This window comes from Sturnira hondurensis, unplaced genomic scaffold, assembly GCF_014824575.4.
Source record: "Sturnira hondurensis isolate 20B ecotype Veracruz unplaced genomic scaffold, ASM1482457v3 Scaffold0001911, whole genome shotgun sequence".
Taxonomy (NCBI): Eukaryota; Metazoa; Chordata; class Mammalia; order Chiroptera; family Phyllostomidae; genus Sturnira; species Sturnira hondurensis.
In genome coordinates this window covers 893,009-913,917 of record NW_028074542.1, presented here as the reverse complement: position 1 = coordinate 913,917, position 20,909 = coordinate 893,009, and the positions used below count along the sequence as shown (strand labels likewise).

Here is a 20,909-nt window from a genome sequence, read left to right as displayed (position 1 = left end):
GTGTTTCCAGAGTAGGGAAGCCATATTTCAGTGCAAATTATTACGCACCCCCCTGCCCCCTGTAAAGCGTTTAGAGGAATGATACTAGAGAGTGATTTTTCTGATTATGGAGATATTTTTTCCCATCATTTTTGAAAAGCTTTATTGAGTTGTAATTTACATATTTACAATTCACTTACTGTAAGTTATATAATTCAGTGGGTTTTAGTGTTATTTACAGAGTTGTATAACAATCATCACAGGTACCGAGTTTTAAGTGTTCAGCAAATCACTGAAAAACTGTCTTCTAATTTCAACCCTAACAGTAATCACCTTTTCAATATTTCTTTTTCCCTCCTAAGTAATTATTTCCAGGGTATAGTGCTGACACTGGTATATATTCACTGAACTGAATCAAAAGCATGTTAAAAGTTTCTTTTTTTGAGAAAGCAACTTCTCATAAACATCAAGTGTTGAAAATAAAGCAGCTTCTGGAATTAAACTGGTAAAATCCATACTCAGTAAATTAGCTAATTGTGGAGCAATCCATAAAAACTGCCCTGGCTGGTGTAGCTCAGTGGATTGAGCGCGGGCCTGCGAACCAAAAGATCCCGGTTTGATTCCCAGTCAGGGCACATGCCTGGGTTGCAGGCCAGTTCCCAGCAGGGGACACATGAGAAGCAACCATACATTGATATTTCTCTCCCTCTCTCCTTCCCTTCCTTTCTAAAGATAAGTAAATAAAATTTTAAAAAAGCCCTGGCTGGTGTAGCTCAGTGGATTGAGCACGGGCCTGCAAACCACACAGTCGAGGTTCAATTCCCAGTCAGGGCACATGCCTGGGTTGCGGGCCAGTTCCCAGCAAGGGACTCACTAGAGGCAGCCATACATGGATATTTCTCTCCTTCTCTCCTTCCCTTCCTCTCTAAAGATAAATAAATAAAATCTTAAAAAAAAAAGAGGAGTACCTCTTAAAAAATTAAAAAAAAAAACACTGCCTGCGCCTTTGGAACCGATGAGTTTAAAAACATTCTAAACCCCTAATTAAGACGTGGATGTAATCTCAGGAGGCAACACTGGAAGTGGTTGTAATTCGGTCAGCAGAAATCTAATCAATTGTCTGGCCTGCTGGTAGAGAAAGCTGGCGTGAAAGGCAGCCTGTAGAGAGAACTGCTGATGCTGCCCAGCCCCGTCCAGGAACAGGCACACAATCCGGGGGCATGAATCTTCCTGTCGTTGAAGAGATGTAGTGTTGCGGGGCAGGGGTCGTTTATCAGGTCTCAGCATGATCTGAATGAAGCATCTCTCAAAATGACTAAACTCATTTAGTTTTGGTTCCTCATTTACTAAGCAGCTGCCTGATGTGCCTTCCAGACCTGCCAAAACAGTTACCTTGGCATGTATGATCTGAGTATCCTGGTTACCAAAAATGAATCTGCCCCACCACCCAACAAGTGAACAAATGATTTGGTTTACTTGTTTCTTGTGGACTAAGATTGGTTTGGTTTACTTGTTTCTTGTTGATCAACTCTGGCACACTGATAATATTAAGATCATACACTTAACTGTAATAATCAGGAAGCCAGTGTCATCCCGAGAGATCTTGATACAGTCATCCAGACCTTTCCTGCTATATTCTGTCCTCATCATGGACCTAAAACCTGTAACTTGGTTCCATTCAAATACAATAAAGGAGGCCAAAAGAGAAAAGAATGTCCTATTCACTCTACATCAAAGTCTGCCTTGTATACTCGTCTCTGACTGAGCAAAATCAGAAATGATTGCATTAATTTAAACGGCAAGAATAAATCAAAGCAAATTCAATTTTTCTGAAATGAAATTAAAAGCACCTGTTTAAATCGCTTATCACTGACTTAACATTAATCAACAGAAGATGCACCTGAATAAATCTAAATTGATGGGTGAAAGTTTGAACATAAAGAAAAATGTGCTCAGTAAATAACTATTGAATGAAAATAATCAATACACGAAATGTCTGCAATTTAAAAAATAACTTTCATCTCTTCTGCTACTAACCAAATAGGGCGATGCTAGAAACTGAGTATATTTATTAAAATAGTGTTCTTTTTGGCCAGCTTCTCATTTTAAAAATTATCAAGTTCATGTCTTTTCACTAAAAGCTTAGTTTCACCCTGATGGTATGGCTCAGTGGGTTGTGTGTCATACCACAAACCAAAAGATCACTGGTTCGATCCCTGGTCAGGGTACATGCCTGGGTTGTGGGCCAGGTCCATGGTTGGGGGGCTTACGAGGGGCAACTGATTGATGTTTCTTTCCCTCTCTTTCTCCTTCCCTTCTCTCTAAAAAAAAATTTTTTTTTAAAAAGCTCAGTTTCAAAAAAATATCATTGAAGGATAGTCAAAGCATAGAAAATCTGTCCTGCCCTCTAAAATTTTCAAGTTCTTTTCTCTTTTGGGATCTACAGGATCCTTTAAGAGCCTGATTAAAATGTCAAATCCTCTTTGCAGAAAAGAGTACATGCACATATATACATGATTTTGGAAACCATCACAGAGAGTTCAAGGACTACCAAACACTTTAACGTACGTTCAATCAACTTTTAGAACTAAGAAATAACGCCCTTCTCCTAAACAATCATTTTGGGGTTTTTTGTTTTGGGGTTTCTTGGGGGTTGTTTTTTAACCTCAAAGGTACTTTGGATTTTGAATATACTTGTATTGCTTTCTTTACTGTGACTTCTGGGATGATCAGTCAAATTTGCAGTCCATCTCTAGGAACTCAACAGGCTATTATATGTACGATAAGGTTAGTACACAAAACTAACCTTATCCATGACTTCATCTTAATCTTTCCTTATTTTCCCAATCCTCCTGATTTCTTCATCTAGTTTTAATAATGTTTGGTGGCATCTCTACAAACAGCCTCACTTCTCTAGGGAGAGGGATTGTTGTAGATAAATTTATAATATTAAGAAAATCATCCTTGCTTTCTCTCTTCCAGTCCCAGGCACTTTGGGAGCCATGGGCTTCAGTGCAGACTTCAATGCCAAGTCCAAGAATGACACCACCTACAGCCAGCCCCGAAAATGGCATACGAAAAAAATGGCACAGAAAATGGCACAGAAACAGCATCAAGAAACCTCAATCACAAAGATATGAATCTCTTAAAGGGGTAGACCCCAAGGTCCTAAGGAACATGCACTTCTCTGAGAAGTACAGGAAGGGTCCGAAGAAGATGCAGGCTAACAATGCCAAGGCTATCAAGGCTCTGGTAAAGCCCAAGGAAGTCCAGTCCAAGATCCTAAACAGCAGTAGCTGCAAGCTTAATTGACTTGTCAACCTTGCTCACTCCAAGCTCCTGGCCCCATCACCAAGGGCCTCAGGTTCTGAGACCCCAAAGTGCAAGCTAAGGCTCAAACCAAGCCCCAGGCTGCAGCTATGGATGTAGCAGCTCCAGCTCAGGCTCCCAAAGGGGCCCAGGCCCCTAGGAAGGCTTCACAGTAGAGGCCTCTTATCTGCCAATGAGAATGAAGGCCTGGTGTGACCTCTGGGCCGCTGTCTGCATGGAGCTGGTATCCTCCTGTGGTATTTGTACAGATAAACCTGAGGCAGGAAAAAAAAAAGAAAATCATCCTCAGTCAGGTTGCAGATCTATTCTGGTGTATTTATCACTGCAGGGTTTCTCAAAATTTTAAACTCATTACTAATATTTAAAAATTCCAACATTTCATATAAAAATTCAAATTTTAGAAAAAATGTAAAAAGTTCTGATCTCCCTAGGACAGCATTTGCAACCAGCATCAGTCTTGAACTGTGGTCTCACGCACAACTCTCACGTATCCATTTTGCTTATTTATAGTACCTGAAAGGCTCGGTAATGACTTTTGAAAAAGGAACAAACTTCAGGATTCTATAAACACACACACACACTTACTTACATACTTTTTTTCATACTTTGGAGAAATAACAAGCACAATTCATTCTGTAAACTTTCACTGAACCTCGCCTCTGCTAGGCCTAATGACAGGCGATTAAAGACAGGAAGAAACAGAGGTCTGAGTCCTGGCTGGCAGGTACCATCAGTGATTGATCAAGGCAAGAATCACGGTTCACCTTAGCACAAGGAATGATGAACTGAGCTACAAAGTTAAATTCTGAACCGATGGTGAAACAATACTTAGTGTAGAATACACACTAAGGAATCTAAACTAGTTCCTTTAGACACTCGTCGATGCAATCCAACGCTAGTTCGGGATCGGAATTGGGAACAGTCTGGCCTTGGCTCCTGATTAAATCAGGGGCCAACGCTAGTTCGGGATCGGAATTGGGAACAGTCTGGCCTTGGCTCCTGATTAAATCAGGGGCAACGCAGCGGCGGAAGCCCACTCTAGGAGAAAGCCAAGGTTTCCGGAACAACCCCTGGGTACCTCCCCCCTCGACTCCGCCCCCGGGAGTCTTTCCCGCCAAAGGCCGTTAAGCACGGAGGCATAGGCTCTAGGGTAGGTTTGACCAACTCCTTTCAAGGCGCCTAGGTGCTTTAAAAGGCTCATTCCTGAGGAAAATATCTCTTAAGACTCGACCTGGATTAATAACCCCTTTAACAAGGGCTCCGTATTTTTTTACCAAACAGCTGGTCACTCTATTAGGAAACCACTCGTAAATAGAGAACGCAAGGAACTTTTTTCCTTTCGCGCGGAGGGTGACGTCGCGTATGCGTGAGCGTAGGTTCGCGAGCCCGTTAGGCTCTTGCGCGTGCGTATTGAGGTCGAGTAGCTGCTTCCTTCCGCTTCTCTTCTTTCCCTCCCCCCCATATCCGTGCGCCAAGCTGATAAAGGCGCCATTTTGGAGAGGCCGCGGGAGACGTGGTGTCGCTGCCGGTTCGCTCTCCTGTGCGCTAAGCTTGGTGGGAAGGCCTATCCTCGAGTCCGCGCTTTTCTTCGTCGCCATGTCGGGAGGTGGTGTGATTCGTGGCCCGGCCGGGAACAACGATTGTCGCATCTACGTCGGTAACTTACCTCCAGACATCCGAACCAAGGACATTGAGGACGTATTCTACAAATACGGTGCTATCCGCGACATCGACCTCAAGAATCGCCGCGGAGGACCGCCCTTCGCCTTCGTTGAGTTCGAGGACCCGCGGTGAGGCGGCCTGGAGCTTGCGGCCCTGAGGAAATCAGTTTGAGTAGTTGGGGAACGCTCCAAGACCTTAATAGTAGAGAATGGGGAGGTGGGCTCATAGATAAGGGGCAAGATGACATCGCTCCTGCAGGAGTCGAGGAGGACCTGAGTCGGTTTGGCTGTTCTGGTGGCCGGGCCCCCGTGGACGTCCCCAGAGCCGACTCAGGCCAGGAGCGGGAAGCATGCGTTGAGGGCCGGTGTAGTGGTCGCGAGCCTGGCGTGTTTCTGAGTGGGGGAGGGGCCGTTCCTATTATGCGGCGCATGTGGGCTCCTCGGACCNGATAAGGGGCAAGATGACATCGCTCCTGCAGGAGTCGAGGAGGACCTGAGTCGGTTTGGCTGTTCTGGTGGCCGGGCCCCCGTGGACGTCCCCAGAGCCGACTCAGGCCAGGAGCGGGAAGCATGCGTTGAGGGCCGGTGTAGTGGTCGCGAGCCTGGCGTGTTTCTGAGTGGGGGAGGGGCCGTTCCTATTATGCGGCGCATGTGGGCTCTTCGCACCGGCTGCGCATGTGCGGGGGGCCGCGGAGTCTGGCTGAGTTAGTAACCCCTCCGGGTTCTTTTTCTTAGCCATTCTGCTTTTTGTGATCACACAGAGATGCGGAAGACGCGGTGTACGGTCGCGACGGCTATGATTACGATGGATACCGTCTGCGGGTGGAGTTTCCTCGAAGCGGCCGTGGTACAGGCCGAGGCGGCGGCGGGGGTGGAGGTGGCGGAGCTCCCCGAGGCCGCTATGGCCCCCCTTCCAGGCGATCGGAAAACAGAGTGGTTGTCTCTGGTGAGTGGGCCGTTAACGTGGATTGATGAAGAGAAAAGGAACAGAAACGACTTGAAATTCTCCTTGGGTTGCCAGTTTGACAAATTTTTATGCCAGGTCTTGAAGTAGTCTTTTTGAGTGAATTTAGAGAACAGGCATTGTTGTAATGGAGATTTACCAAACTAGCTTGCAGTACCTAGTAGATGAAGATCCTTAATTTAGAAACAATTTTGGACTCCGGATTCCAGATTTTAGCTCTTTACTAAGATCTTAAATCGTTAATTTAAAGGTAGCCTTTGTTCTAATGTAAATTTTAAAGTTACGGAATTTAGGGTGATTGGTATTGAAGAAAAGTCACTTTTTCAGGACTGCCTCCAAGTGGAAGCTGGCAGGATTTGAAGGATCACATGCGTGAAGCAGGTGATGTATGTTATGCTGATGTTTACCGAGATGGCACTGGTGTCGTGGAGTTTGTACGGAAAGAAGATATGACCTATGCAGTTCGAAAACTGGATAACACTAAGTTTAGATCTCATGAGGTAGGTTATACGCTTATTCTTTTCTTTGGCCAGAATTGGATACATGGTCTTAACCGTGGAATTTGCAGGTAAGATTCAGGCAAGCGTGTCCAAGTAAAGTGCCAGATTTCTGGGTTTTAGCTACTTTGTACTCATTCAGCATGCCTGAAGACAGGTAAAAGAGTTTCAATCGAAAGTTCTGTCTATTCAATAGGGAGAAACTGCCTACATCCGGGTTAAAGTTGATGGGCCCAGAAGTCCAAGTTATGGAAGATCTCGATCTCGAAGCCGTAGTCGTAGCAGAAGCCGTAGCAGAAGCAACAGCAGGAGTCGCAGTTACTCCCCAAGGAGAAGCAGAGGATCACCACGCTATTCTCCCCGTCATAGCAGATCTCGCTCTCGTACATAAGATGATTGGTGACACTTTTTGTAGAACCCCATGTTGTATACAGTTTTCCTTTACTCAGTACAATCTTTTCATTTTTTTAATTCAAACTGTTTTGTTCAGAATGGGCTAAAGTGTTGAATTGCATTCTTGTGTAATATCCCCTTGCTCCTAACATCTACATTCCCCTCATGTCTGGTAAATTGTATTTTAAGTGATGTCATAGACAGGATTGTTTAAATTTAGTTAATTCTCCATGCTCTTCAGACTGTGATACTGTGTAAATGTCTATCCTGCTCTGGTTTGTGTGAACTGGGATGTTGGGGGTGTTTGTGGCTATCTTACCTGGGGAAGTTCTTATGTTTATCTTGCTTTTCATGTGTCTTTCTGTAGACATATCTGAAGAGATGGATTAAGAATGCTTTGGATTAAGGATTGTGGAGCACATTTCAATCATTTTAGGATTGTCAAAAGGAGGATTGAGGAGGATCAGATCAATAATGGAGGCAATGGTATGACTCCAAGTGCTATTGTCACAGATGAAATTGGCAGTATTGACCTTATACTAAAAAGCAAGGGTTAAAAAAATGATTATATGCACCCATCTTAAAACACTTGCAAACATATTATGCAGTTATCTTAGCTACAATTGCTTTGCTCTTTAAACCTTTGCAATTGTGGCAAAATTACAGTGCCCATTTTGTAACAGTTTATTTTGCTCCCTCCCCTTTTGTTTTAATAGGGACTAATGTGGGAAGAGCTGGCTAATTTGTCACAGTGATTTAGTTACAACTGTTAATGTGTGACCTGCTGTTGGTGTACATGTGGGTACAGGGTGTCTTTAATTCCAACCAGATAGAGTATAATATCAATACTGCTAAATCTGCATGTCCTCTGTGTGACTGATATAGCGTTGCTATTTCATTTTTTTAAGACAAAATGAAAGCAAATTATCGAATTCCAACGTATTGGTGTAGATAATCTAGATGGGAATACTTCTAAGTCTCACCTTCTCCTTAAACTAATATTCATAATTGACTCATGTTTAAAATACTTTAATTTACAAATTAAATTGCAAATGGGAGCATTAGATTTAGTTTAGGCTTAGGATTGGTAACAATACCAGTAAACTTCAACTACATAATTTTTGCAACCACAAAACCTGTAATACGCTGTACAGTAACAAGTGTTGGCATTATCAGTTGAACTGTAAATATAAAATGCTTCTTCCAATTAGTCTCTATGATAATTAAGTTTCTAAAATTTATCTGAACACCATTCAGAAACTTGTTTTGGGGAATTTGATAGTTATTGATGTACATCTGTTAAACTGATGACAGACATAACTCATCATTCCCCAGAAACCTTTTTTGATTACAGTATCTAACATTTTGCCTCCTCTTTTTTGGTTTTGCTGGTTATAAAGGTTTGGATTGGAGAGGGCTCACTGGATCCCAATCCTTGGAGCTGGATCATTGGATTCAAATCATAATGTGGATAGGATAGGGAGGATCAATTACAAGGATTCATGGAGCGGGATCAGATTACCAGGAACATAGGAGTGGATTCCTGCCCCAACCAAACCGCATTCGTGTGGATTTTTTCTTTTTTTATTCAACTTAATTGGCTATTCCAAAGATTCTTTTTTCTCTATTTTTGACGATTGGAGCCCTTAAGATGCACGATGGAATTGTGTTTTGCATTTTTGGTAAAAGGAGCAAAGCGAGGACCTGGAGATATACGCTGGAGCAATCTCCTTGGAAGGATTCAGCACGAGTAGATGGTAAACATTTAAAGGGGAAAGGGGGGTTTGTTTAAAATAGTAAATCAGTAAGTCATTTCTAAATTTAAAGAAAACAAAATTGGTGTTGAAGAATAAGTAGGTTTCCAATTGGCTGTTGCCGTTTTTCTTTGAGAAATAAACATTTTTTAAAAAACTGCATGGTTGTCTTTTTCCTCTTGTAAGCTTTTAACTGGGTGGCTATCAGTTAATATTTTAAATTGGTGATAAGATTCTGACTTGCATTTGTGTGTTAGTAAATTAAAGGTTCTTTAAAGGTAATCTCTAATGGTATTAATCAGTTCTTGTTAATTGTAAAACTATTTGAGAAGATGAGAAAAGGAGAGAAAGGCAATTGTGTATGTGATATGGTAAATGAAGGGTGATCTAGTATCTGAAAAATAAGCCTCCCATACTTTGATTTTTAAAAGTTAGTACGACTTAACAGATGCTGCTTATTTTTTGTGATCACCCAGGTAACAGGCTTGTGCAAAATTGAGTGATGACTAGTAAATGTTAACTTGAAGATAGCTTTTGATATTGTCAGTGAAATTCATCTAAAAATTGTTACGTAATGTTTAAATTCAGCACAGATCAGTTTTCAACACAATTGACACTTTACTTTTTGAGATGTGACTAGAACACTAGAAGAGTAACTGCTTATTAGAGTGTATTATTGCTAATAAAAAGCTGGGCGTTCTTTAAAATGTTGCCTTGTAAACTTTTCTCAATTATAAGGTTATTATTCATCATTCAGAACATATCAAAGCAGTGATTGTATCTTTCTTGTAGTCTGCTAATTTTTATATCTTATTACTTGACCATCCTTGGTTTTAAATTTTCAGTTTGCTTGAATCGGAGGGGATTTTTACCTAAAATCTCTAATGGTTTCAATTCTTGATAGCTAGTCACAGACATCAAGTCCCTTTTTTTCTGCACCCAACAACTAAATCTTAATATTTCCTTTGGGTGCTGATGATATTGGAAGCTGAATTTAAGACAGCTGTGCAGGTGACATAATTTCACACCTATGAAAAACTAAAAGTTCTGTGGTGGAGGAAATTGGCCCTAAGACTTGCATAAAGTCACCTAAACCAATACATGTGAATGAATCTCATGGAATGTCAGGAGGAAGGACGGGGATTAAATTTCAAAGTTAGGATTCCCCGTAAAGTATTTAAATAAAGCAGTTGGTATAGACTAAATAAAGTAATGTAAAGTAAAAAAAAAGTTTATTAAAGAAATTATGTTTTGCATTCAGGTATTAGGCCTGATCCGGCTTAGCTTATGAGATCAGGTGTTTTCAGGGTGGCATGGCTGTAGACAAGTTGTGTTTTGTGTGAAGAGTATTTTTTAAACCTAGTTTTTAAAATGACATTTAATTCTGCAAAGGTAAATGTGGGGTAGATTTAAGTAAGCCTGGGTTCATTTGTGTTCTATGAACGTTTTGTTAACAAAACCAAAATGAAAATTGCCTTCAGTCAAGGTTGAGTACATTGAAGCTAAGTTGAAAAATGAGGTCTACTAAGTTTTAATAGTTCTACCCCCAGATTAAAATGAGACAGAATATATTTCTTGTCTGGTATATGAGCTGTTTAAAGATCAGAGAGGACTTAATGTGTGTGTGCCAAAGGTAGAGAGAGGGGCACAGGTTTTGCAGTTAACACCAAGACAGCTAGAAGCTGCGAGGGGACGCAGACCTTTTTCCAGTCTAAGGAGATGGCCCTTAAACCTATACCCGAATTGGGAACTGTTAGAAGAAAGCCACCCTCGTGGAACTAAAAAGACTGGCTTGAATTTTACCTTTACTCCCTATTTGTTTCCCCTTAGAGTATTGTAGGGAGCCTATAATTAGTTTGTTATTTTCTAATCAAGGAAAAATGTAAGTCTAAGAAGCACCTATTTTTCATAACATCAGCTTGAATAACCCATCTTGCTGTTCAGCCCACATCCTGGAAACAAAAGGTAAGAAACCCATTTTTTGATTACTGTTGTTTGGAATCTGAATTTTTAAGTTATGTTTTATTTCTTCATGTTTGAAATATGAGTAGATTTCCCTAATTTAGAATGTGTTCCTAAGTTTTATACTTAAATGGTAAATTTCGAGTGCATATATCCACTCATACTTAAGTGCAATATGATTCTAGAATTTCATCTTTTTTTGAAACATCTTGCCCATTAGGGCTGGTATTTTTTCAAGTTTTTATGAAGATGAATTTATATATGCCTTTTTGCTTTGTATACGAAGTTGTAACGAAACATGTTTTATGTATGTATTTACCAGAAATAGTATTAAAAGGAGAGAAACAGACAGGTTCTATTGTAACAACTATTCTTTGGTTTAACTTAATTCTATTATAGTATAAACAGTGGAAAGGCAGAATATGGGTTCACGATCTCTTATCCAAAAAATACTGAAAGCAATGTCAAACTAATGTAAAACCTGATAAATGATACCTTGTTTTGTACTTAATGTGACTACTTGTCCTGCAGAAATACTGATGTGTTTCATTATACAGTAGCCTCAGGCTTTACTGAAGGTGTTATGTTTTATATAGGGTCTATATACCATACCTTTGTAAAGTGTAAACAGCTATGAATTTCGAGCACATCTGTCCCCAAGAGTTGGGAAGGGATTGTAAACTATAATAGAGTATGTGGGGTTAAAGCTTGTATAACTTGGGTGTGAGTAAAAAAGCCTGTTATTGTGGATCTTGTATTACCTGTATTTTGCCATGTATAATGCAACTCACGTTTTGGGCCCAAACTTTCATGGGGAAAAATCTTGTTTTAATTTTTTAATTCAATTTTTCACTTATATTTAGAAACAAAACCAATGATTGTATTGGCAGAATATTATTTTACACACATTGCTTTCTAGAGTTATACTTTTAACACATAAGCATAAAAGAATTAGTACTACCCATGTGTAATTCCCACCCTTACATTTCCCTCAAAAATTCGGGCAAAATAGCCCTGGCTGGTGTAGCTCAGTGGATTGAGCGTGGGCCTGTGAACCAAAGGATCGCGGTTCAATTCCCAGTCAGGGCACATGCCTGGGTTGCAGGCCAGTTCCCAGCAGGGGACGCACAAGAGGCAACCATATATTGATGTTTCTCTCTCTTTCTCCTTCCCTTCTAAAGATAAATAAAATCTTTTAAAAATTCTTTGGGCAAATGGATGTTATGCACAGCAAAATATGGTAATTGAGATGTAAGTTTGCCATCTTTTTAAAGCTGAAACAGCAACAAGGTAAAGAAAATATATGGCTCACATTTTTTTTTCAATATTCTGTTGCGCATAGGGGACTCAAAACATTTGTACTCCACTGAAGGGAGTATTTTGCTATCCTAGCATTATACAGTGGAGTACTGCATTCTTTTAGGGTAGTTTTTTCACCCCAATACATACTTGATAGGAACATTTGTCCTGATCCAGAAGGAAAAGCTGAGATTGGCATGAAATAAAAAGTTTATAAGGAAATGTGTTTATTTTGTCAATTCAACAAAGTGATTTTGGCAAACACTTATTTTAAATAATAGCCCAGTATAAGAGTGTGCTTAAATCAGCATTTGCTCTTGTGATTGAGAACTTTCAAGGGTGGTTCTTTTTAGCTTTAAAAGCTATGCCCCACAACCCTGAAGGTGATTTTTAGTAATCAAGGAAAGGGTTTTTGTTTTGTTTTTACAAAAATAACTGCTTCTGGAATACATGGAAAATAAATTAGAAGTTAATTTAGGCAGAAATAAATAACAGCAGGCTATCAGGGAGAGAAGTCATTTGTGCCTTTGCTTGTTTAGGAGGTTACCATTTAAGTAGATATGGAACATAGATGAAACAACACTTAAAAGAGCAGGTCCTGAGTGTTTTGTCTTCATTCCTTTAAAAGTATTAAGGGAGTTAACCCTTCAACCACTAGGTTAAAAAGTGTCTTAACTCCTGTCACCATACAACTTTACAGATGTTCTCTATCAACTATTGATGGAACTATCAATGTGAAGATAGTGGAAGTTGAGCCTTTTGAACAAAATGTCAGGTTTACAGGGATGCCAGATGTCTTAAGATGCTTTTTTTAAATTTTCACTTAAGTAAATGCTAGGGGAAATCACCAAGCCACTAGAGGGAGCTATGATGCAAAATCAACCAGGAAATCCCTACTGGAAAGGGTCCATACTGCAAGGTGGAAGGAAGCCAACTACCTGAATGTGTATAGCAGCTCTAAAGGGGGGAATTGGTGACTTTTCTTGCTGTAACTTTACATCTGCCTTCTCATATGTTTAGCAAAACCCTTTTCAACCTGTGGATCCTTTCAGGTTTTGAATAGAGCTTGAGTACTGAGCTTATGTAAACCAGAAAAATATTTCTAGATCTTGTGAGAAAATACTGAAGATGTGAATCTGCATGTTTTCTGCCAACCTTGTGCATCTTGAGGTATGGAATAATAAGGCCGAACGTGTAAGAATTGGGTAGTAAGTAAGCAGGAGTAGCTGTGCTGCAAAAACAAAACAAACACAAAGTCTTGGCATAAAACTGGTCATATACTACAAAAAAATACACTTTTACAAACCTTTAGTTTTTATGGTGTGAAACAGTTTCTGGAGTGATCACTTAGTCAAGAAGATGAGCATGGGAACACTTACCTTTCTCTAACTATTAATGTTAGAAACTTCTTTCTTGAAGGATAATATGCAGAAGAGGACAAATAAAGATATTTTTCCAGGAGAGAAATAAGGTTACGCGATAGAGATTGCCCTGCCTGCTGACTGCAGAAGATGGTCGCTGGTTAGCCGCAGTGCTACAAATTGGATCGAGCACCGAAGCTACACTAGATTAATTGTGCCTGTCCTTAATCCTAATAGTGTTAGCTCTGATGTCTCATTTAATTTGTGAGGAGGCACTCTTCCCAAATGTACAGAAACCAAAAATGTACAAAAGAGAATCCAGGTTCTGAGAAAGAAAAGCTAAATTTTTGGGTGTTAAAGGGCCGAAAGGTGTGGATGAATCGTACCCTATACAGGGTGCTGGGTGTTAAGGGGGTCTTACGTGTTTTAGTAAGTTTGGGATAAGCTTTGAAGTTTCAACAGTAACATTTAATACTTAGAGATAGACTGCTATGTCAGACAGAAGAGCCTTTAAATGGGACTTGAACCTCCCATTTAACCTAGAGCCTTTAAATGGGACTCTAAAAGTCCTGGGCTGGGTGAATCTCACCCTTCANCCGAAAGGTGTGGATGAATCGTACCCTATACAGGGTGCTGGGTGTTAAGGGGGTCTTACGTGTTTTAGTAAGTTTGGGATAAGCTTTGAAGTTTCAACAGTAACATTTAATACTTAGAGATAGACTGCTATGTCAGACAGAAGAGCCTTTAAATGGGACTCTAAAAGTCCTGGGCTGGGTGAATCTCACCCTTCAAGTGGCATGCCTAGGAATTAGATAAATCTCTAGTCAGTGAATGCCAAACTGACAAGTCCGTTGGCATCCTTACCCCAGGTCCAACTATACCAGCCACTTGCTAGAAATAACTTTATAAAGTGAAGAATTCGTCACTACTGCTAAAATATTTGAAGCAACATCTGGAGGGGACACTCCTTGTGTAGATTCAACTCTTAGTAATGTGGCCTCCAGGATTTGGCATTTTGGAGCATTTTTTGCATTTGGGTGTGTTTTTGTCCTGCAGTACCTACCATGCCTTTAGAGAAGTTACGTTACCTTGAGCAGTACTTCAGAAATCACCTCTGAAAACTGGCATACTCATTAGAATCACTCCCTTGTCCGTTGACACAGACTCTTGGATCTGTGCCTCTGGTATAGCAAAGGTCCCCTGGTTTGCTTGCTCTCTGCATCTACCTCAACTTCCCTGGTTCATGATTTTTATTTCCTAAGGAACCAAGATAGTACTTGGCACAATAAATAATTGGAAAAGCACTGTTGGGCCTTTCTTCTCATTCTCACATAGAATTAATACTATATTTTAAAAGTTAAGTCATTACTTCTTGATAGCAGAAAGTTGTTCATAATGCCTGTCATTTCTAATAGGTCATAACCTCTCTTACCCTTTCCTCCCAGGTATATAGCACAATGTTTTTGTCCTGAGTAGGCTTTCAAAAGATGAATTATTCAACTCAAATGCTTTGGAAGCGAAACCTAGAAAATTGAATTATTCCACTTTCTGAATATCTTGAATAAATAACAAGTGAATATAAGTCTCAGTTTCTCCTAAGTTGGGACTAAATCCCAATTCAATTTATAGTCACTGTGCAGTAGAAGATACCTTTGTATTTAACATTAAAACTTTTTGTTTTGTGACCTGGAGTGTTCTAATTCTTTTCAGAGACTTTTTTAAAAATTAAGTTACAAAGTAAACCAAGAATGAGTTTCATCTTAGCACTACACATGTAGTTAAACGTTGGTTAGCAGTCAGCACAGTACAACAAAGGAAACTAAAAGTGGCTCCTTAGTCCATGGGTGATAGTCAAGTTCTGTGACTTAATATAACCAGTTCTTTGAGCCACAGTGCCATTTGTATCTATGACTTTAGATTATAGAGATGTGTTTTGTTTTGGGGTTTTTTTTGTTTTTTTTTTTGTGTCAAACAGTTTCTTAAAATTCTGTTTAGCTTTGTCCTCCATCTCCACTTGCCATACCAGCATCCTTATCTGTACATCCAGAACTTCATTACTAAAATGTTTTAGCTTGTGTCACTGACTCCAGTCTCCATCCTGGCCATCTGGATTGAACTTTCTAAAATGTCACCTCACCTAATATGAACCAGTTCTCAATCACACCTTCTGCTCTGGTTGATCTGGTAATACTCCACTGACTTTGCCTGGTTTTGCTTATGTGTATTTGTGTTTTCAGACTCCTTCCCCCCACCTTAGCAGTCACCCTGCAACTTTAAATCTTCATCATCCTCAAGTTAAACTTCATTTCTGCAGCTATAAAAAAGCTACTAAACCCAAGTAATAGCTCTCTTTATGATGCATTTAGCTTCAAAATTTATTGTAGAATGTTTTGTTAATTTTTCATACCCTATGGAATTTTTGTGATACTTGTATTTCCCAATGAGCCAAATGCAATGCTGACAGTTTAATAAATGTTGATTGAATGAGATGGAAAGAGCGTAGTACTTCTTAAAAAAGCAAAGCAGTGTATAGAAGCCTACTTCACAGACTATTGGTTAACTGGATGGATTATTGGAGAAAGTAATGTCCTAACATTGCATTAAATAATTTCTTAACCAAAAAAATGCACATTGAAATGCTAGCCTTAAGCCTCCTGTAATTGGAAGAGTAAATGCTTCCCCAAAAGTCAGTCTTGCAAAGTCAAAAAAAGTTGGTTGCAAGCTGCGTACACTTCTCTCAGTATAAATTAAAAACTGATGTCAATGTCTCCTAAAAGAGTAGAACAGTTACCCCTCACGATGTTTCCTCTTGGGTCTCCTTTTTCCATAATTCTTTCTTAAGCTTGATCATTACAGAAAATGTCTTAAATCATTTCTAAATTTAGTGGTCCTGTTTCACTGAGGATTTCTAAATGGGATTTCATCATTTTGGTTCTTTTTTATTATTCCGTAAAGGGATTCAGGTACAGAAGGATTTAGAGTGAAGAAAACATGGTATGTTATTTCCTTGGTTTGGGAAAGTCTTAACATTATTCCAGGCTCCTGACCCTGGTCTTCATGTTTGTAGAGAATGAACTAGCCTAAGCAATTCTCAGAGCCTAGAGACTTGGCACATTTAACACACACAACACACACACCCTACACGTATCCCCCTTTGGCTGTTAAAAATTCTCCTGCCCCTTCATGATCAGCTAAAAAATTAAGCAGCATTGGACTATTTACCCTATATTGGTTTAGCTTTCTTCAGCATGTGTAGGTAATGACGTTCATACACTTAATGTTGCTTTCAGCTGTTCAGGTTCACGTACATGTTTTATTTCCCTCAGCTATGTGATAAACTTTCAGAGCAAGGGCTGTGAATTACACTTCCAAGGTGCCCAGTATGCTAGTACATGCCTTAATAAATTTTTATGAGTAAGTAAATAGGGTCACAAAATTCTAGGCAGATATATCCCATAGCTTGGATCTGATGTGCAGTGTGGTCCTCCAATCACATTGGGCTTATTCCCAAAGTAGTGAGTTTGCTACCTTTTTATTTTTATGGGAAATTTCCAGGGGAAAATGCAAGGACATAGGACAAAACACATTACTGAAAGCAGCTGATCATTGTATCAAGTACCTCAATTTATTTTAGTCCTCAAATAGTATTAGCCTCATTTTGTAGTTTGGAGAAATAGGCTCAGAGATGTTAAAGTGATTGGCCGGAACTTGACTTCCGTGTCGTCGTGACAAGTTTGTTATATATTGCTCTCTAAGCCAGCCTGCCAGTTCCCTTGGGGTTAGTAGGAGGCTGTCTTTGAATGCAGCTTGTAATATCCATCTGGTGCCACTAGGGTGTCCCATGGTGCCATCTTTGATTCATATTCATACCCTGATTGCTGGGGGCAGTTCCAAAGCAAGAGTTCATCTAGTCATAGTGGCCACAGCCCAGAACCCAGCAGCAAGAAAGTGAGGTGTTTAGGTTCCTGGCTTTCCAGTGCACAGTGCCCAGCCAGCATCAAAGAGGCCCTTACCTTCTTTTTGACACCCGTGGAAGAACATCGGTGTGGGACCATAAAAGGACAACAGGGCTTACAGTGGCCAGGGCCTGGCTAGCCACCCTTATCTAGGCAGCAGCCCCACAAAGAAATGTAGCATAGAAAAGACTGAATGGGTAAATGTCAACCAACATTTGCATTTGTTTTGGTAACTCGAGTATCCACTTACACAACTTTGTATTAGTAAAATAGATCCACAATAAAAAGATTGAATTGCTTTACCACTATAGGTTAGATGGGTTTTTAAAAGCCTGTGTGTGGTAACTTGCCACATTCTAATTTACAGTGAAAGTTTACATCATACTTAGTCCTGACTATATAGCCTTTTGGGTATCAGTTTTGATATTCTGTAACCCTAGATGGCAATTTTCAATGTCAGAGCTAATATTTAACATAAGAACCAATGAAATCTCAGATTTAGCATTAAAAAGGAACCCCTTTAAAAATGTGCTTCCTTCCCAGTGCCCTTTAAGCACTTTGTGCAAATGTCTAACTGGTGTATATGAGTGTTCAAATTTTGCCTACTGGAGGAGATCCTTAAAAGTAGTTCCAGTGACTGGTACAGTTCCTGTCATTTAATAGATGTGTGACAAATACTTGTTTTCTGAAATAGCAAAGCCTCCATAATAGTTACAGAATGGTTCTACACGTCAGCTATTTTTCTAAGGAGAGAGTCCCCGTTGAGGAGGTCTTTGTTTTGTCTTCAAGCTGATTATAATCCATTGTGAACTGGGAAGTTGGGCTTTGGGGTGTCCTGGCTGGTGTTTGAAAGTCTTAACGTCATTCTAGGCTGCAGTTAGCACAGCCTGAATTTGGGGCTTTGTCTGGGCTGGATTCTCTTTAGATGTCACCCATGCTGTATCTCTACAACCAGGTGAGCCACCAGGAGAAACTAGGTAAATTGGAGTAAACATTGATTGGAGATGTTGGACTCTTGCCCTTTTCCCTTCTCCCACCCTGTTTTTTTCCAGGTGAGTCTCCATCCCAGAATTTTGGTTTTAAGATTACTGTGGAGTAAATCGCAAACCTACCTTTAGTAGTCAAGCTTCTCTTTCAATTTTCTCAGCTCATCTGTGGTGAGGGGGCTGATTGCAGATTGATAATACCAACTTGGATCCTTCCATGTGCGTTGCTTAGGTGATCAGAGTAGCTGCCTTAGCGCAATAACCTTGTGTGTGGAACATATGTGGGGATCCTCAGGCAAAAGGCAGGAATGATAGGTGTCCCGACTTCCAGAATGCCTGTTTCTGGGGTTACTTTATACCTGATATTCAGGAAGCATTTTCAGTGTCTTGGGATGGCTATTTGCCATCTGCTTTTTAAGCATTCACTGCCAAATCAAAGATGAGAGAAAGTAAAGGGAGATGTGAGAGGGGGGAAGCTAGAAAAACGAAAGGAAACAGCTGGGGAACTGCAGGGAGTGGGGAGGACGGGTGGGCGGCAGGGTGCTTATATACATTCAGTAAAACAAAGTTAGCGGAGAGACAGGTAGAGGGCTAACTATGGACTAACTAGATCCTTGTGAGCTTTGTTAAAGATACTAAAGTTACTTCAAAGGAAAAATCCAGATGCTGTGAATCTGTCTTCCCTGTGTACCCCTGTGAATTTTTTACTAAGTCAAAATCTGTCCTGTCCGCTATCCTGGGCCTCTAGGTATAGCAAAGAGCATGCTGCCACTGCTCCGGCAATCAAGGGTGAAATGCTTCAGGCAGTATTTGTGGCTACGCTTGGTGTTTTTTGTTCACAGCCCGAGGAGGAAATGCTAAATACAGCTGTTGTCCCTGTGGAGAGCTTTAACAACCAGCTTACCAGGCCCCAGCACCTGCTTCTGTGCCGGGACCCAATGACTGTAGAGCTTTAGACAGCTCTTAATTCAAAGGCTTCTCAGGGTCTTGAAACGTCTTTAAAGGAGTTAATTCTGTCTCCTGGAGCCTTAGCCAGATGTTACACTGTCTTGGTCTTGTGTCACCGTCCCTTGGCATTGCTTTCTAGAATGGAGCAGCCGTCCTAAAGCTTAGTCTGGCTAGTCTTGTGATATCACGTCAGTGTCTTCGGTCACCACTGCTCGCTTCTCTCACCCAGGGAACATACTGCATAGGTTCCTCAACACCGGTTTCATCAGTTCTAGTTCCCTTCACTACCAGGAATGGAGGGGTCCTCAGTCAAAGATCAGGTTCTAGGACAATGAAAAAGAGAGGAAGGAACACTCAGAGGGAGCTGTAAAATCTGTATGTATTAGTATGCTAATATTTTTGGAGATTTCTGAGAAACAATATCCTTCCCAAACGCTGAACTTTCCCCAAATTTACTATGAAGAAGACAATGAATAGATGTTCCTAGTGAAGTTGGGGTAAAGGGTATTCACTTGATGTATCTGTGATTTTACAACATTTTCAAGTTGTGAGTTTTTTTGTGCATGCAAATCAGTAGCGTTTTTCTGGTAGTGGAGATGGTAGCACGATGATGTTTGCTGCCGTCACACCCCTGCTAACCAGTGGATGTATTTGGGTTGGAGACTGTAGCCACTGTAAAGAGCTTTACTTCTGCGCCAGGATGACTCTGTGTAAGGATTTAATTTCTCACAATTAGCGTAATAACTGGGCTAAGCTTTGTAGTTTGGTTCAGACCCACTGAGTTTGCATGACCTTTTAAGTATCACTTTTTTTTTTCTTCCAAGTTCAGCCTTTTCCCTGGGCTTGGGGCATCTGAGGGCAGGGAAACAGGTGTCCAAAGGAGAAACGTTGGTGCCGGAGAGTGTGTTTTTCAGTTGTATTCAATTTCTTACTTGGTGTATTTTTGACCTTAGTTTCTTTCCTTCTTGCGTACTACGTTGTTTTGCTGGCTATTTATTGGATGCCCTCTCTCAGTTAGTTGTTCAGGAGTTGTAATGTGGAAGTTAGTAGTTCTGTTCGAATGCTTTGTGGGTGAAACTGATAGGTTTAGCATTGATTTCTGGCAGCCTCTTTCAAGAAGTGTTGAGGTGATAAATGTGTTTCCATGGCTTTGGATTTGTTTTGGCACATTGGGTGTGTGACCCTTCCTAGAAACAATAGAGTATTTAAGAACCCTGAACTACTAATTGAACTGAATGTCTACTTAGGAGAGTGGGTAGATTTGTCCCCTGTTTGTTCTCTGTGACTGTTTCCCAGTTGTCAAGGAACATATATAGGTATTCAGGAAAAAAAATTCTTTATTGATTCCCCCTCCTCTCCTTCCCAGTTAAAACAAAAGTAACTAGTGATTACACTTCAGGTGGTACAATTGAAACAACCCAGTTTCTGACCACAGGGACCACAGGCAGTTGACTTAAGCTGTAAACCCTCGGTGTTTATGGAGCTTAGCTTGGAGTGGAGGAGGGTAGGGAGATTACTTATGCTTTCTTCTGGGGAGCTTTGCTTGTTTTTGTTTGAGGGGTTGGGGGGGTGCTCCCTTTGGTCTGGTGTAGAGTGTGCTTCCATTTCTCTCTGACCAGTGTTTTTTGGTATTTCTAAATATCGCAGGCTTGGTTTTTACTAGATTTGTGAATCGTTAGTCCTAGCTCTTTTGCGTTAAATGTTAGTTCATTAACCTGCCAATTTAAAACTTCTAACTAGATGGACTCTACTGAAAGTTTCGGATTTAATTTGTTTTTGGTTTGTCGAGTGGTCTTACATTAGGACAAATAATGAAGCA

At 40.4% G+C, this 20,909-nt stretch overlaps 1 protein-coding gene across 2 annotated transcripts; it reads left to right on the top strand.

Annotated features, from left to right (window-relative positions):
* The first annotated feature begins 4,759 nt into the window (after nucleotides 1-4,759).
* Nucleotides 4,760-8,892, top strand: SRSF1 (serine and arginine rich splicing factor 1). 2 transcript variants are annotated; one of them, XM_037037638.1, is made up of 4 exons: nucleotides 4,760-5,099; nucleotides 5,732-5,916; nucleotides 6,262-6,434; nucleotides 7,192-8,892. In XM_037037638.1, the coding sequence occupies exons 1-4, from the start codon at nucleotides 4,906-4,908 to the stop codon at nucleotides 7,228-7,230; spliced, it is 591 nt and encodes a 196-aa protein (XP_036893533.1). In that variant the 5' UTR covers nucleotides 4,760-4,905; the 3' UTR covers nucleotides 7,231-8,892. The 2 variants fall into 2 exon arrangements, with proteins under 2 accessions (XP_036893533.1, XP_036893526.1); XM_037037631.1 differs by lacking the exon at nucleotides 7,192-8,892 and adding an exon at nucleotides 6,628-6,923 and having other exon boundaries at nucleotides 4,765-5,099.
* The last annotated feature ends 12,017 nt before the right edge of the window (nucleotides 8,893-20,909 follow it).

Bases quoted from the DNA above. Each gene is read 5' to 3' on its own strand.
- SRSF1 (XM_037037631.1), top strand. From the start codon at position 4,906: ATGTCGGGAGGTGGTGTGATTCGTGGCCCGGCCGGGAACAACGATTGT. The intron at 5,917-6,261 runs GTGAGTGGGCCG...TCACTTTTTCAG, and splicing joins AAACAGAGTGGTTGTCTCTG to GACTGCCTCCAAGTGGAAGC. The intron at 6,435-6,627 runs GTAGGTTATACG...TCTATTCAATAG, and splicing joins CTAAGTTTAGATCTCATGAG to GGAGAAACTGCCTACATCCG.